This window comes from Plectrocnemia conspersa, unplaced genomic scaffold (genome assembly GCF_051122295.1).
Source record: "Plectrocnemia conspersa isolate PC_06_02 unplaced genomic scaffold, ASM5112229v1 ptg000005l, whole genome shotgun sequence".
Taxonomy (NCBI): domain Eukaryota; kingdom Metazoa; phylum Arthropoda; class Insecta; order Trichoptera; family Polycentropodidae; genus Plectrocnemia; species Plectrocnemia conspersa.
The window spans coordinates 22,580,765-22,596,694 of NW_028277169.1; the positions used below are offsets into that span (position 1 = coordinate 22,580,765).

General features: G+C 29.3%; 3 protein-coding genes across 7 annotated transcripts; 2 read left to right on the plus strand and 1 right to left on the minus strand.

The window, feature by feature from the left end:
* The first annotated feature begins 808 nt into the window (after positions 1-808).
* On the plus strand, positions 809-3,666 carry LOC148235178 (uncharacterized). The gene is made up of 6 exons (XM_088186677.1): positions 809-907; positions 1,872-1,936; positions 2,010-2,085; positions 2,162-2,256; positions 2,326-2,380; positions 2,442-3,666. The coding sequence occupies exons 1-6, from the start codon at positions 880-882 to the stop codon at positions 3,503-3,505; spliced, it is 1,383 nt and encodes a 460-aa protein (XP_088042803.1). The 5' UTR covers positions 809-879; the 3' UTR covers positions 3,506-3,666.
* A 2,437-nt stretch (positions 3,667-6,103) lies between these two features.
* Positions 6,104-9,640, plus strand: LOC148235179 (uncharacterized). Of its 5 annotated transcripts, none has more exons than XM_088186693.1 (6): positions 6,112-6,249; positions 6,596-6,660; positions 6,724-6,799; positions 6,886-6,980; positions 7,053-7,115; positions 9,232-9,439. In XM_088186693.1, exons 1-6 carry the CDS (start codon positions 6,222-6,224, stop codon positions 9,289-9,291), a joined length of 387 nt encoding a protein of 128 aa, XP_088042819.1. In that variant the 5' UTR covers positions 6,112-6,221; the 3' UTR covers positions 9,292-9,439. The 5 variants fall into 5 exon arrangements, 4 of the variants coding, with proteins under 4 accessions (XP_088042819.1, XP_088042818.1, XP_088042820.1 ...); XM_088186692.1 differs by having other exon boundaries at positions 6,117-6,249; positions 9,251-9,640; XM_088186694.1 differs by having other exon boundaries at positions 6,117-6,249; positions 9,312-9,428.
* Positions 9,641-12,512: 2,872 nt separating this feature from the next.
* On the minus strand, positions 12,513-15,636 carry LOC148235180 (uncharacterized). The gene has a single exon (XM_088186690.1). It carries the CDS (start codon positions 14,158-14,160, stop codon positions 12,892-12,894), a length of 1,269 nt encoding a protein of 422 aa, XP_088042816.1. The 5' UTR covers positions 14,161-15,636; the 3' UTR covers positions 12,513-12,891.
* Positions 15,637-15,930: the final 294 nt, after the last annotated feature.

A 15,930-nucleotide genomic window follows, 5' to 3' on the forward strand; every position in this document is an offset into this window, starting at 1 on the left:
ATAATACATTTTTTGTGGGTAAAGGCACCAAACGGCTGTAGATCCTTTTAACTAATTTCTTTATTTGTTACATGCAGTATATACTGGTTGGCATAACAAATCTACACCAACCCTGACAACGTGTAAAACATTTAACACGTTAAAAACGCTATAAACTAAAACACTACTTTTAGCGCTTTTAACATGTAGAATGCGATAAGTTTTTTTCTTCACGTTCTTTGCTTTGTACCCACCAAGTGATTAAATCTGCTTAGCAATTATTTTTTGCTTATCGTCAATTTGATAAGAAATATATAATAAAATGTACTATGCTAAAATAGCTACACATTTTATCAAAAAACTATAATCACAGCGATATACTTCTTCTCATTTTATCTTCTTCTTTTACGGCGCTACAACCGGTGGACAGTTTTGGCCATGTCCGTTAAAATCTTCCACCTTTTTCGATCCATTGCATCCCTTTCTCAATTCATTATGCTGAGCGTCTTGCAGTCTTCATCCACACACTCCATCCATCGCCTTTTCGGTCTGCCCATTAAACACTTCCTCTGAGATTTCCGCATGGTCATTATCCTTGGTGCTCTGCTATTTGGTATTCTCATCAGATGAGGGCTTCTAGCTCGTGATTCGTTTTTGTTCTGTATGCACCATCTGCTTATTCGGTTGAACCGAATATTGTTTATTAAAATATTTTGATACAATAAACATATTATACTGAGAGGTATGTAAAATTCTTTGTATTGAAGAAAACTAATTTTAATAAAATTAAAAGCATTTTTAATTTCTCATTAACTCCTTGCTCCAAATTATGTCATATTTGGACCAAAAATCTAAAGCGTTGGTTGCGATCTTGACGTCTGTCAACGCTAAATTGTCGCAATGGCGGTGCCGTTGTTTATCAAAACTGGTATTAATTCAATCTATTCTATTGTTTCAAACCCAACCAGATTGACACTAATACAATTGAAATTCAGGGTTATATCTGTCAAGTCAACGTTTATCAAAGGTTCCAAATCCATCTTGAAAAACATCTAATAAAGGCTAAGCAACCTAACATGACATTAAATCGAAAAACTGTTAATTTTCCGTAATTTAACAGTATAATATGTATTATACACATCACTAATTTTTTTGCTGTATACATATAAACTATCCTCTATGAGCTAAAGCAGCTCATTATTAGAGAATTTTCAATAACTAAAATGTACGACCTAGCTCGATTTTAATTAATCATCACAATATTCATTCGTGAGATTAGGAAAACTTACGTAAACCTTATCTGTGATGATCGATCGGAATATTAATCATATAATAATCACTAATTCCGATCTCCCAAACACGGTAGAAAACACTAAGGTCTGTATGGTAAACGAGCCCAGGTCTTTCAGGTCAATAATCAGCAACTTATACCACTCGTCTATTGTGCTGACTATTTATATTTTCTATACTTATTTGATTTCGCTGCAAAATTATATCAGCCATTCGAATTTCTTACGTCTTCCTCTGGGTCTCTAATCCAGATTGGTGACATAAAAAAGTCTGAAATTGTTTAAATAACAAGCGGTTTGATAATATAAAAATTGCCTACTTGAAATTTAAAATATTTTCTCACCATTTTCTTTGCCTTTTTCAACACTACAGTTATAAAATTCTGTTGACTTTATATTTTTTCTGGAAATATATAATACCAAAGCGAGTTTTCAAAAAAGTATAATATTTTGGACGATTGCGCTCACTAGAAATATTGCAACCCAATGTCATTATCTTTGACATCATAATTATTATCATTATCTAAAGTACTTTTACTAGTTAAGGAAGTGGTTACATATAAAAATTAGTAATTTTCTTCATATATTAACTTTATTTTTCAGAACCTGACATTGAAGATGTCGATGAACCTTTTGATTTTGTTAACACTATTAACTATACCGTTAAGGTAAATGAAATAAAATATCTAAATAATATATATTGTTAAAACACTTTAAAACACATAGTTGTTTTTATTCTAGTTAGAAGATGTAAAATGTGAATACGACAATAGTGAAAATACACACATAAATGATGAAGATGATATGATTGAAATAGGTTACACATATTTATAAGTTGTATACTTTTACATTTATTAATAGTGTTTTAATTGTTGATTATTATACGATTTCAGAAATGCACGACGTTAAAGATAATATACGTAAAATTGATTCACCTGGTTTGGACAATTTATCTCATATAATTTCTAACGTTGAAGTGGCAACACAAGTAATAGTTCAATCAATTACTATTTATGTAAGTGTATATTTATAACTTATCATCAAATTTAAATTTTAGAAACAAGAGAGAGAAAATCGTGCCAATGTTCAACACAATGACATGGATACGCATGGTAATTCTTTATAATGTCTTGTGAATGTGATAAATCATTAAATCTAAAATCTTACTTTCAGTGCATATGGAATCTCATAGTGGTATTCGCGACTATGAATGTGAAAGATGTGGAAAAGCATATAAATTTAAAAGCAAACTTACAGAACATTTGCTGAGTCATAGTGGCACACGTGATTTTCAATGTGAAACATGTGACAAAACGTATAAAACTAAATATGATCTTTCACAACATTTTATAACTCATACTGATACTCGTGAATTTCAATGTGAAAAATGTGGAAAAGCATTTAAAACTAAGAGAATTTTTTTACTACATATGACATCTCATAGCGATGTTTGTGACTTTAAATGCGAGAAATGTGAAAAGGCATACAAATTTAAAAGCAAACTTTCAGAGCATATGAGAAGGCATAGTGATGCTCGTGACTTTAAATGTGAAACATGTGGAAAAGCATACAGAACTAAATATGATCTTTCACAGCATATACCGACTCATAGCGATGCACGTAACTTTGAATGTGAAAAGTGTAGTAAAGCATTCAAAACTAAAAAAATATATTTACAGCATGCTAAAACTCATAGAGAACCTCACAAATTAGAATGTAAAAAATGTGGAAAAGCATTCAAAGCTAGTAAAAAGTTTTTCCAACATATTAAAACTTATAGCGATGTTTCAAACTTTGAATGTTATAAATGTGAAAAAGCAAGTAAAACTAATCCAGAAATTTTTTATAATTTAAAAAATTTTAACGGGGTTTTTAATTTTGAATGTGATAAATGTGGAAAATTATTTTTAACTAAAAAACTTTATATACAACACATGAAAACTCACAGTGATGCTCGTGAATTTGAGTGTGATATTTGTGGAAAATTATTTAAAATTAAAGGACAAATATATGATCATATGAAAACTCATAGCGGAACTCGTAACTTTGAATGTGGAAAATGTGGAAAAGCATTCAAAAGTAAAAGCCACCTCTCGGAACATTTGAAAATTCACAACGATGGCCCTAACTTTGCTTGTAAAATATGTGGAAGAGGATTCAAAACGAGATACTACCTTTCAATGCATATGAACTTGCATTGTAAAAGTCTTGGCATAAAATATGAAAAAAGTGGTTAAATAGTTAAAACTAAGTCAGTATTGTAAACATGTCTTGCTTGTTACATGGAATGTGATTTTTTTTAAACTTTAAACGTGATTCTGTCACCAAAATTCATTATGTTCTCTACGCCTGAAAAACATCAATAGTTTTATTTAAATAAAATGAGTTTTTTTTTAAAATATGCTTTTTAATGACTCACTTTTCCTTCGCTACCATTTTTATCGCGAAATTGTGTGTGCGTTTGGATTTATAAATTTACAGTTAATTTTTAGAATTCAAATCAACACAATTATTTAATATGGCGGCCATTTTCCAGCACAATACATATAAGTTGAATTTCCCAATTGTAAATTTCTAGGAGGGGGAGTAGTGTAGGGGGCCTATTATATATATATATATATATATATATATATATATATATATATATATATATATATATATATATGCGGACCGCATGCTCTCTCACTCTCTCGTCATTTAACACGCGAGCGAACGAGATGGAAAGTATGTCACCGCCCGCGCTTGATATACACTCGGTTCTCTTTTTTTTAAATAACTATTTTAGACCATTTTGACATGTTAAAAGGGTAAGAAATTCGGAGAATTTTGTCTCCGGATATTTCGCTTCCTGCCACGGTGAGTATCGAGGACAATTCAGGTAATCCATATTTGGAACATCCTAATGTACAAATACTATTTCTTCCACCCAACACAACAAGCATCATCTAACCATTGGATCAAGGCATAATTTCCACTCTAAAAAAATATTACATTAAGAGCACTTATCGATATATAGTGGATAAACTAAATAATGAGTCAGTGACAGTAACTGACATTTGGAAAAGTTTTTCTATTTTGGACTGTTTAAATCATGTTGCAATTGCTATCTCTCAAATAAGAACGCAAATTTTAAATTCTTGTTGGAAAGTAATTTGGCCCAAACGTGTTACAGTCAATGAAACCAACCAAACGTCGACAGTTTTAGCTGAAATCATTTCTTTAGCACATGAAATTGGTGGGGAAGGTTTTGAAACATATACCGAAAACGATGTAGACGAATTAGTAGTTGAGGATAATGTCATAAATGACAATGATATCATTGGTTTAACTCTTGATACCGTTGAAGAACAAGAAAACGACAATGAATCGGAAGAAGATGAAGTATCAGTCACCCTCACTGCAAGTGTAATTTTAGAAGGTCTTCAACTTTCGAGTAAATTGGCAAACCATTTCATTGAAAAATATGATAATTCTGAACGAGCATTCAAGTTTAAACACGAGCTTCATAATTGCATTTTTGGATATCAGGAATTGTATAAAAAATTAGCAAAGCCATCGCAAAGTTTATTCACTGATTATATTGTCAAAGGGAAAAAATCAACATGCGTAGTTGAGGCTAATTTTACTTGTGAAAAATCATTATCTTCAGGACATAGATCTGATGCGCTGACTATCTCTTCTACTGATGAAAGTGATTTCGAACCAGTTCGCAAATTATGCCAAACACTCATATAGCGATGATAATTCTAAAGAAAAAAATGTGAAAAAAGATTAATTTTTTGTAAAAATTTTATATATAATTTTTTTTTAATTTAATCAACTTTTCTGTGCGATTTTCGGTACTTTTAACTCGTTGGTTTAGTTTTATGTGGTTATAGAAAATTACTGTTATATAGCGATGCTAATTTCAAGAAAAAAATGTGAAAAAAATATTTTAGCGTTTTTATAAAAATATGAATAAATATTTTAGAAGGAATATGGTAAGACTAATTATTTTTCTGAAATTAAATAAACTTTTTTTATGCAATTTTCGGTATATTGTAACTCAATGATTTAGTTATATGCGGTTTTAAAAAATTATGGAACGTATCCTTTATTTTTATACGTGTGTCTAGTATTTTTTGTGCGATTATTTTATGCATTTTCCTATGGAACGTATCTACCGCATAAAAAAGAACCGAATGTATATATATATATATATATATATATATATATATATATATATATATATATATATATATATATATATATATATTTTACATTTTATTTCATTTTTTCTCCTAATTTGATACATTTTTCACTGTTTTAATTTAATTATTATTCTTAATTAATCTTAATAAATTCTCATATTCACATTTAAAGAGCAAGACTAGATTTTCTCTACACTATACTAATGTTTGACTCTTAAGGATCTAATGAGACGCATTCTATTTTGAAGATCCGTCAGTTATTAGCATCATTTATGAAACTTTTTTTATTAATATATATATATATATATATATATATATATATATATATATATATATATATATAAATAATATTAGTTTATAGTTATAAATTTAATAATAATAGTTTAAAGCGTTTAAGAATCAAAATCCAATTACATGAGATTAATAACCCTCTTTTAATATACACAATTTATATCCACGCTGGTTAATTTATATGAATAAATAAATTAAATATACGTTATTTATAAATAATGAATTTTTAAATTATATTTAAACATTGATTAGTTACTATTTTTTAGTTTGTGGTGAAATGTGTGATCGATTGTCACTGTGGCGAATTATCGTTGTGTCCAAATGTCATGTGGTAAAATGTCTTGTAGTGTCACCAAATATTTCAATTCTCACAATTTTACATGGTGCTCGAAATTATTCTGAATTTGGGCCAAATATCTAAACCGCTTTGGCTCTTATTTTGACGTCTACCTGTCAAATCTGCGTTGTTGAAATGGCGTTGCCGCAAGTTTTCAAAACTGGTATTAAGATCATACAAATAATCCTTTTAAGTCATGTTTTTGAATAAATACTATACGCTTTAACTACTTTTCTATTAATTCTCAATCTTATTATGCTGCAAAATACTGAATCTAAATTAATATGAATGTAATTGCAATATAAAAATGTGCTCTGTTCTTGTAATATATTCTATATTTTTTTATTCTACTTAAATTGTATTTGTAGCTACTTCAATTAAAAGACAAACTATTTTCTCGAAAAGGTTATTCTGTTGCATATGTTTCTTTAAATGTTTTTTTTTATCTTCGTTCCTTAAATACACCTGAATTATATATTTCATTTTAATGTTCAACTTTTTATTTGCAGAACCCGAAATTGAAAATGTAAAAGAAACATTTGATTATGTTAATACTATGGATTGTATTATGAAGGTAAATTAAATGTAATATTTAACACTTAAAAACACATAATTGTAAATGCTGTTTTTCCTAAAGATGGAAGATGTAAAACGCTTATATGACCGCAGTGAAGATATCCATATAGATGAGGTAGACGACATGTTCGAAATTGGTAAAATGTTATAACATTAAATTAATAAATTATTTATCTACAGAAATACATTTTATTATATTTTAATTATTTATATATAATTTCAGAAATGCATGATGGTAAAGATGATATACTTAAAATGAATACGATTGGTGTGGACATTTTGTCTCATCAAATGTCAAATGTAGAAGTAGCATCAGAAGTAAACATCAAATTGATTTTTTGTATATTTTAATATGTACAACCTATCTAACAAATTATATTATAATTATAGAAAGGAGAAAAACTAGACATTCAACACTGTGATGAAGATAAGCTTGATAATTGTTATAAAAATGTATGTAATAAATTTAAAAAAACATTTATATATAAAAGCAAATTTTCAGCGCATTTATTAACTCCTAGGAATTGTGAAAATAAATGTGATACATGTAGAAAATCATTTAAATTAAAACATAATCTCTTACTTCATTGCGAAGTCTGTGATTTTGAATGTGAAAATTGTGGAAAAATATTCAAAACTAAAAGCAACATGTTACAACATGTAAAATCTCATACTACTTGTTCCTATATATGTGAAAATTGTGGAAAAATATACATATCTAAAAAGGCTCTCTCAACACATATTCAAACTCGAGTTTGTAAAAAATGTGATAAATGTGGAAAAACATTCAAAACTAAATCTCATTTTTCACGACATATGCAAACTCATAAAAATGCATGGGAAAAATGTAATAAATGTGGTAGAGCATTTAAAAGTAAACGTAATCTTTCACAACATTTAAAGATTCATAGTAATGTTTGTAAATGTGAAAAATGTGGAATGGAATTCAAATCTGAATTATATCTTTCCCAGCATATGCCAACTCATATTGATTCCCTTAACTATGATCGTAAAAAATGTGGAAAAGCATTAAAAACTAAAGCAAGTATTTTACAGCATAAGCAAATTCATAAAAAAGAATATGATTTTAAGTATAGAAAATGTCAAAAAGCATCCAAAACAAATCGCAGTGTGTCAGTGCCTATAAAAAATAGTGATGTTCATGTCTTCGAATGTGAAAAGTGTACTAAAATATTTAAAACTAAACGCATTCTTTCGCGACATATTAAAACTCACGTCAATGTTAGTAAATTTGAATGTGATAAATGTGGAAAAGTATTTAAATGTAAACACTATTTGCCACAACACATGCTAACTCATACTGACACTTTAGACTTTGTATGTGAAAAATGTGGAAAAGCATTTAAAATAAAAATCCGTCTTTTACAACATATGAAAAGTCATATTGATGTTTATAAATTTAAATGTGATAATTGTGGAAAATCATTTAAAACTAAAGCTCAAATTGCATTCCATGTAAAAACTCATAACGGGCTTCGTAACTATGTATGTGAACAATGTGGAAAAGCATTTCCGTCTAAATACGATCTTTCACGACATGTTAAGATTCATAGTGATATTTATGCCTATGAATGTAAAATTTGTGGAAAAGCTTTTAAAAATAAAGGCAGTCTTCCGAAACATATGAAAATTCATTCAAAATAAGATTATTCTGAATTATGATGCTCATAATTTTAAATTTAGTATTGTATGTATAAGAATTTTATATTTGTTTTTTTATTATAATAAATTTACGTTCAAAATACAGCTAACATGAATTATTATTTATTTTACTTAGAACTTTTAGAAAGAGCTAGCTTGACTAAGAATTTTACAAAATTTATGTAATTTAAAAAATGTAGAAGATAATACAAAACTAAACATGTACAACTTGTAGGTCGTAGAATGAAAAATGTTTTTTTCATAAATATAAATGTCAAAATTGAACCGAATATCTTCAGAAATATCCTTAATATGACAGTTAACAAACTTATTTTATTGAATCTGATATTATTAAAAAAGGAAAAATTCACTAATTTCATAAACAATTGTCAATAATGTGTTTTGCATCATAGTGGGCAAACCTGGTGCTATGCTAGCAACACCGGCGAAGCGGCAACGGAAAGTGGTTACTCTATTGTAAAGTGACCAGACGTCCTCCTTTTGTCCTTCTCGAACAAAAATTTCAGAAAGAAACTTTTTTTCTGTTCCTGCAACGTCTCATGATTTTAGAAATACACGGTGTTAATGATAATATGAATATTTCATCTCAGCAGATTTCAAATGTCGAATTGGCAGTGCAAGTAATATTTGTATTTAAATAAACACACGTGTCAATGTAACACACAATGATTCTTTTAAATCTGAATGTAACAGATGTGAAAATGCATTCAAAACTAAAAACATACTTCCAGGTCATATAAAATCTCATACTAGTTGTAACTTTGGATGTGAAATCTGTAGAAAACTATAAATGGTTTTAAAGTGCATAAGATAATTCATAGTGAAGCTCGTTCCTTTGAATGTAAAAAATGTGGAAAAACATTCAAATTTAAAAGTGTTCTTTTAGGGCGATTTGTTTTACATAGGATCAGTTTCCTGCTCTGAAGCTGACGAAAACAACGTTTGAAAAAATGCCTTTTGCTTCAGCAGCGGCCCTGACGAAGACGCCGCAGCATACAGTAACCAAACCTCCTCAGATGTTATGTCTACTTCAGTTCTTCGTAGGATGCTGATTGTGCTTTAGGAGATCCGAGTAAAGGCTGCTAAGCGCGCCAGTAAAGTGGAAATCACCCTGATGATGTTGGAATACTTTGATATCTATAACTAAAAAAATCAAAATATTGACGTGAAATATACTGTAACTACTCGAACTGTAAACATTAAAGGACTATCGAACAATGTCTTACTTTCTATATATATATTGTATAGAACCATGTATCGTAATCTATTAAATAAATATTTGCAATAGCTAACATGTTTCTCGCTTACCATCACCACACACTCACTCGTTGACTATTTCCAAACATATAAACAAATTTTGGCACCATTAATAATCAAATTTTATAAGTTATAAGAATTACAATATTAAATTAGTAACATGTTCAAGCAGCTTAAGTTCCATACAACAATTGACGCGGATACATGTGATCCTGTGCATACATGACGGAATAGTGTAGTTCATAATGTCTCAGGTTGTGGGTTTGAGCTCCAGCAACGGTACTCGAATTTTTATTTATGAAAAATGCACTATTATTAAAAAAACAGCCCTAGCTGCAGTATATTTATCTTCTATATAAATAAAAGGCGATGTTCATATGTGTATGTACTCCAAACTCAAAAACTAGTGGACCGATTTATTATATATTACAAAAGTCATCAATGGTTAAGTGAACGTGCAATATTAGCTGCAAAAAACGTGGATGTAAATGTTATTAACATCATCATTCAACGCGAAATATATACTTATAAATCAGTAGATACTGTTATGAATCAAGATGAAGCAGTAAATTATCCAACTGAATTCTTGAATTCACTTGATTTAGCTGGATTGCCACCACACGTCATAAATTTGAAGATTGGCGTTTTTAGAAAAGTTGATCCACCCCGTATTTGCAATTATACCAGATTGGCAGTCAATAAATTGTTAAAAAATGTCATCGAAGCAACAATTTAACTAGCAAATTTAAAGGAAAAGATGTGCTGTTATCACGCATACCACTAATTCCAAAAGCCAGTTTAATTTTCAATTAAACTGGCTTTTGTAATAACGATAAACAAATCACAAGATCAATCGTAACAAGTATGTGGATTGAATTAGGAGAATCCATGTTTTTCTCATAGTCGATTATACGTTGCATTCTCTCGTGTAGGAAAACCAAGCGATTTGTTTGTATATGCGAGAAATGGAATTACCAAAAACATCCTATATCCCAGAGCATTGCAATGATCTTTAAGGTAAATAATTCATTAATTTGAATTTATTTCATCCAAATAAAATAATATTGAATTGACATTGTACATTTTATTGTTTTCGTAAAATATGTGTCCAGATGGCGCTAAAGCTGAAGAAGAAAAAAACACAATTAAATTAAATTAAGTTAAACATTAAAATTCCACAATTTAATTCATGTCATTTTAATTTAATATATGAATTGATTCCAAACTTCAATTGTATTTATATAATTCATATTCAAATTTAGGAATAGCGAAGCATTGCCGGGTCCGCTAATTGGTTATAAATAATATTACACAATAACTACTAATATAGATGCCTCCGATTCCCAAACGTTGTATGGTGGTTAATACTTACTTGTAGGTATTTATTAAGGTAGGTCATTAAGTAGGTAAGCGTGCAAAAACAATTATCACTTCTCAAAAGTCAAAAATTCCCGTCAAAAGCAATAAAATCTTGTCGGCGCCGTCGCAGTGGGAACGCTCGGTAGCGAGCATACCCACTGCGACGGCACTATTTTATTGCTTTTAACGTAAATTTTTGCCTTCTGAGAAGGAATAATTATTTTTTGCGCTCTTCTATTGGTCAAAATTCGGTTTCGATATGCTTCATTTAGTCGTAATATTGTTATAAAAAGTTTTAATATGAACGTGCCTGGCCTGTACTTAATTTTTCATACATTATTACTCATTAAAGCCTGCAACAAATCAAAGAAACTTCTCATCACATAAGCTACATATTTATTCTTTTGTAAATTTATGATTGCTTGCCTTAAACTAATTGAGAAAAATAAGAAAAGCTTGCCTCAAACTAATTGTTTATGATCCAATGTTTTAAATTACATTATTTTTGCATAAAAACCAAAACAGGAAATCAATACACCGTACTACACTATCTATTACCCTTTTGGTTATCGTTAAGATAATAATGGTGTAATGTGGCAGGAGATGCTAGATCAACATTCCACCAATTATGCTTCAGAACTTTTCGTTTTAAATATATGTATATTAAAATTTGTAAGCGTGTATTAGATGTTAATAATTATATAACAAAACTATATCTTCAATTCTTAAAACAATTTACTTGATATTTATTTTCCTTTTACTTTATTTATATGATAATGATCATAGAATATTTGGAGTACTGTATTTTAAATAAACCATACTTTGTTGTAATTTACTTAACTTACGAGCGCTAATTACACAACAGTGCAAATCAATATTTTATCTTTGAGTTCAAATAATAGTGAATCATCGCAATAATTGTATTTTGAACAACCTTGTAATTATTTTATCTCTTATCATTTTAGATACCACCAAAAATCTATTATATCCCGAAATGTATTACTGAATCTGAAGATATTTTAATCAACTTCAACAAAGTCCCCAAACCAAAATAGACACAACTCAACTCCAGTTTTCAAAACTAGCATCCGAAGGGAATGATCGCCGAAATTATTTCCAACTGGCTTAAAATCTGAGAAATACATAAAATAATTGTTTTATAAAACGAATTGTTTATACGTTATGTTGAACTCTCTGCAATGAATCCTTTTTCGAAGAAAAATCCGATGATTTATCTTACATAAATGCACAAACAATTCATTTTATGGAACAAAGTATTTATTTAAATGCACATATCTCTTAAAATAATTGCCTGTTAAATAGCACACATAGGATTTTACATTTATGGACCATAATAACAATATCTTACATTATGTTTTGCTCATAAAGATAGAAAGAAGTTTATTCATTATGCAAGTAATGATGTACTACTATTATCTATACATCGGGAATTGGATTTGGATCGAATAACTTAAAAATGGTGCCATAAAGTTCATGACATAGAGGATGTGCTAAATAGGAAGACTAGTATTGATATATAAAATACATAAATTTATTTAATTATTTATTAAAATGAATTTTACATCTTGAACAGAAATGTTAAATACTAATTAATTCAAGAAATAATTACAGTTGTTCATTAGAACTTATTAATACATGGAATTATTTTCTTTTCAAGTCAATCTTATTCTCCACTTATTATTTGGATTGTTCTAAAGTCGATAGCTCCTTATTCAGCTTGTATATTATATTGATTCTAGAGTTAAAATTATTTTTATCAGCATTAAGCTCGGATATTGTTTAAAATAATACTGTTTTATTTGCCTTGTCCGTTATTCATAAATATGCATGAATATATGTATTGATTTGATATATTTAATAATATTCATTAAAAATTACATTTAACAATACGTTGATATGTATAAATTTATTAATCTTCATCTCCCTCAATAAAACCAATTTTTTCCAAATGTTTTAGGGCTACGACCAGAGCATCTTTGTACAGTTTATTATTGTACATATCACTTTTTGTTTCGTTCTCGTTGCTCATAATATCATCAGTTGTGACCGAAGTACTAGTTTTCGGGTCCATCTTCACAAGCGGCAGCACAATACAAGGAGTCATAATAGCGATATCTTTAGCCACTAGCAACGTATCTTTTAAATCATCAAAAGTGGGTATCATCTCGTCGTATCCCCAACTATTCAAAGTGTCCACTAAGGTTTTGTGATAGACAGACAAAATATGATCTCTGTACAATTCGCGTGTTTCATCAATCAGACTTGTGGTAAAAAAGTAATTAATATCCAAGCCCGGATTGCCGAAGAAGCACATTTGATAATCAACGACTCTCAAATCGATCGGCTTTCCTTCATCGTCGTATTTAAACATCATGTTATTGATCCACAAATCACCATGATTAAGAACGTTGAATTTAAAGCAATCTTTAGGTACCGGCGTTAATAGTTCAATACCACTTTTAATCACGCGCTTTGAATATGCTTCGTAAGTTTTAATATACTTTTGACAATCTGGAATTCTTCTCATGACGTCTAAGGCTTGTAATATACCATTAGTTACATAATCAATCATTGTTTGAGGCATGTCTTTATTTAACGCTCCTTTACAATACAAATCTCTGAAATGAGAATCTTTTTTGTTTAGAAACATAGAAGCAGCGTGGAATAAGCCTAATTTTGTAAAAACCATCTCGCAATGTAACTTATCCATTCCGTTCATGCGGTTCAACATTTTAAAGCCGCTCGCTTGTAAATCTTCCATTACGAGCAGTTCGTGAGGTTCTTGCATTAAATACAATAACTTTGGTGACATATTCAATTTGGTTTTAACCAATTTAAAAGCATCTTCCATTGCAGGTATAGATTTGCTATACATAGCCGCTTCCAATTTAAAAACGTTTAAAATCTTCATGAACTTTCCCATGTCAGTGTCTTGAGAAAACATGTTTTTTATTATATATGATTTAGAATAAGTCTCATCACTTTTTTCGACAATTGAATATACAACGTTCAATCTATACATTGAACTCGAATAATTATCGCCGCTTTTTGTAGACGATTCGCAATTGTATTTAACGATTTTAAAGAGTCCTTCATCATTTAGATCAGCTTTCAATACTTCTCCAACAAACTCATCATTGAGCCAAGGTAGTTTCGGTGAATTGTCGGAATTCGACATTTTTATTTTAAATTATAACTGTTCAATATATTGCACACACTGTAAATTACTGTTGATTACTGAATATAGTGATACTCTCGTCTATTATATAAACGACCAATGTGTGATTTTAGGTTAGCTTCATTATCGATAAAAAACGATTATACGAAAATGAACTTTATGTATAAGTGATATAGTGATTAGAATCGTGCGAGGTAAATGATTACAACAATTGTGTAATGTGTGTATGTTGAAATTGCTGGTGAAATATAGATAACTTTTTTTGACTGATTAAAACGTGATAATCTAAGAATCAATGATAATATTTTAAATCATTGCTGAATATTAATACGATTTTTTGGAAGCATTGTAAAGAAACTTATACAGTTGGACCTAAGAAATATGTTTTCCTGGTCACTATATCTGGTTTAATGTGTCGCAAGATGTTTATTAGCAATAAATAATCAAAGCTTGCAGATGAAAATTACGACAATATTGACGAAACTCCCGAAGAAGTGTTTGTATTTATTTACTGTAAAAATTTCGTTGCAACATGATAGGCGTTCGTCTAATGCTCTAATGCGTCACAACAGGGTAAACACAATCAACAACTACTAAGTAAGTAGCGAGACAACAGACTGAATTCAGTATGTAAATCAGTGACTTCTAATTTATTAATTATAATCAACCATCACAGCTTACATACAATAGTCGCAATCTAATTTAATTTATTTAAATTACACCCAACACTTTTTTTACACGGTATATGTTCCACAAAAAAGTGCAAAAAAACGATAGAATACATTGAAAAATCAAAGATTGATTCTCTAAATTAAAAAACCGTGTTTTTTGAAAAATAACAACATTGTAGTATAAAAAATCGTGTAAAAAAAGGTAATAATAAAAATCAGATAAATAAATTCCAAAATATTATTATTATTATATTATACATACGTGCGTATTTTAATTGGGGAAAAATAATACATACAATACACGTAATATAGTATAATACAATATATGTATGTATGCACTGGTCGTCGCTACTTGATAATTTACGCGCACATTTATGAGGGACTGGACAAAATTCGCTTTCATCGCTGGAAATTTCTGACACGTCTAATGTATTAGAAACCAGTGACGCCTTTTGTTTGTTATTATCAACAACAGTTGAATTTCTAGTTACTAGGAAAACTGTTTCACAAGTTATTTATAGATTTCTTGATACCCAGCTGTACATATCTGCAGGTTCCGTTGGAATTTCAAAGCTCGTTCTAAGTCGGGATCATAAGTGAGAAAAGGTATATTAGTAGCAAATTGCAAGCCCTCGTGAATCAAAACAACTGTAAGTTGATTAATTTTGCCTGTATGTAAATATTTATTATTAGAATCCTTACTACCACTGCAATCTGTCATAACTTCAATTAGTTCCTCGTAATCTAAAGGTTTTTCAAACATTAATTAGTCGATATCCGCACTTTGCATGTTGTCAAAGCCTTTCTTCCCAATAGCATTTGATAGTTATAATTTCAGAAACTTTTGTTTATTCAAATATCGGGAAGCAATAACGCATGAAATTAAATATATGGATTATAATTGTTTCTGGGAATCGTGTGTTAGAACGAATAATTCGTGTAAAAATATGAATTCATTATTTTTTTTAACCCTGTTATTTCAAAACCGTGTAAAAAAGAGTTGAGTGTATTCATATGTGAGATTAAGAAAATCTAGGAAAACCTCATTTGTCATGATCTATCGTGAAAAATAAATTGGCTGATCATGCGTTTTTCCATA

Excerpts from the sequence above, each read along its gene's own strand:
- LOC148235178 (XM_088186677.1), top strand. The coding sequence starts at position 880 with ATGGCGGTGCCGTTGTTTATCAAAACTG. Across the intron at positions 2,086-2,161 it reads AGATGATATGATTGAAATAG|AAATGCACGACGTTAAAGAT; the intron begins GTTACACATATT and ends ATACGATTTCAG. Across the intron at positions 2,257-2,325 it reads ACGTTGAAGTGGCAACACAA|AAACAAGAGAGAGAAAATCG; the intron begins GTAATAGTTCAA and ends TTTAAATTTTAG.
- LOC148235179 (XM_088186692.1), top strand. The coding sequence starts at position 6,222 with ATGGCGTTGCCGCAAGTTTTCAAAACTG. Across the intron at positions 6,250-6,595 it reads GCCGCAAGTTTTCAAAACTG|AACCCGAAATTGAAAATGTA; the intron begins GTATTAAGATCA and ends TTTTATTTGCAG. Across the intron at positions 6,661-6,723 it reads CTATGGATTGTATTATGAAG|ATGGAAGATGTAAAACGCTT; the intron begins GTAAATTAAATG and ends TTTTTCCTAAAG.
- LOC148235180 (XM_088186690.1), bottom strand. The coding sequence starts at position 14,160 with ATGTCGAATTCCGACAATTCACCGAAACTACCTTGGCTCAATGATGAG.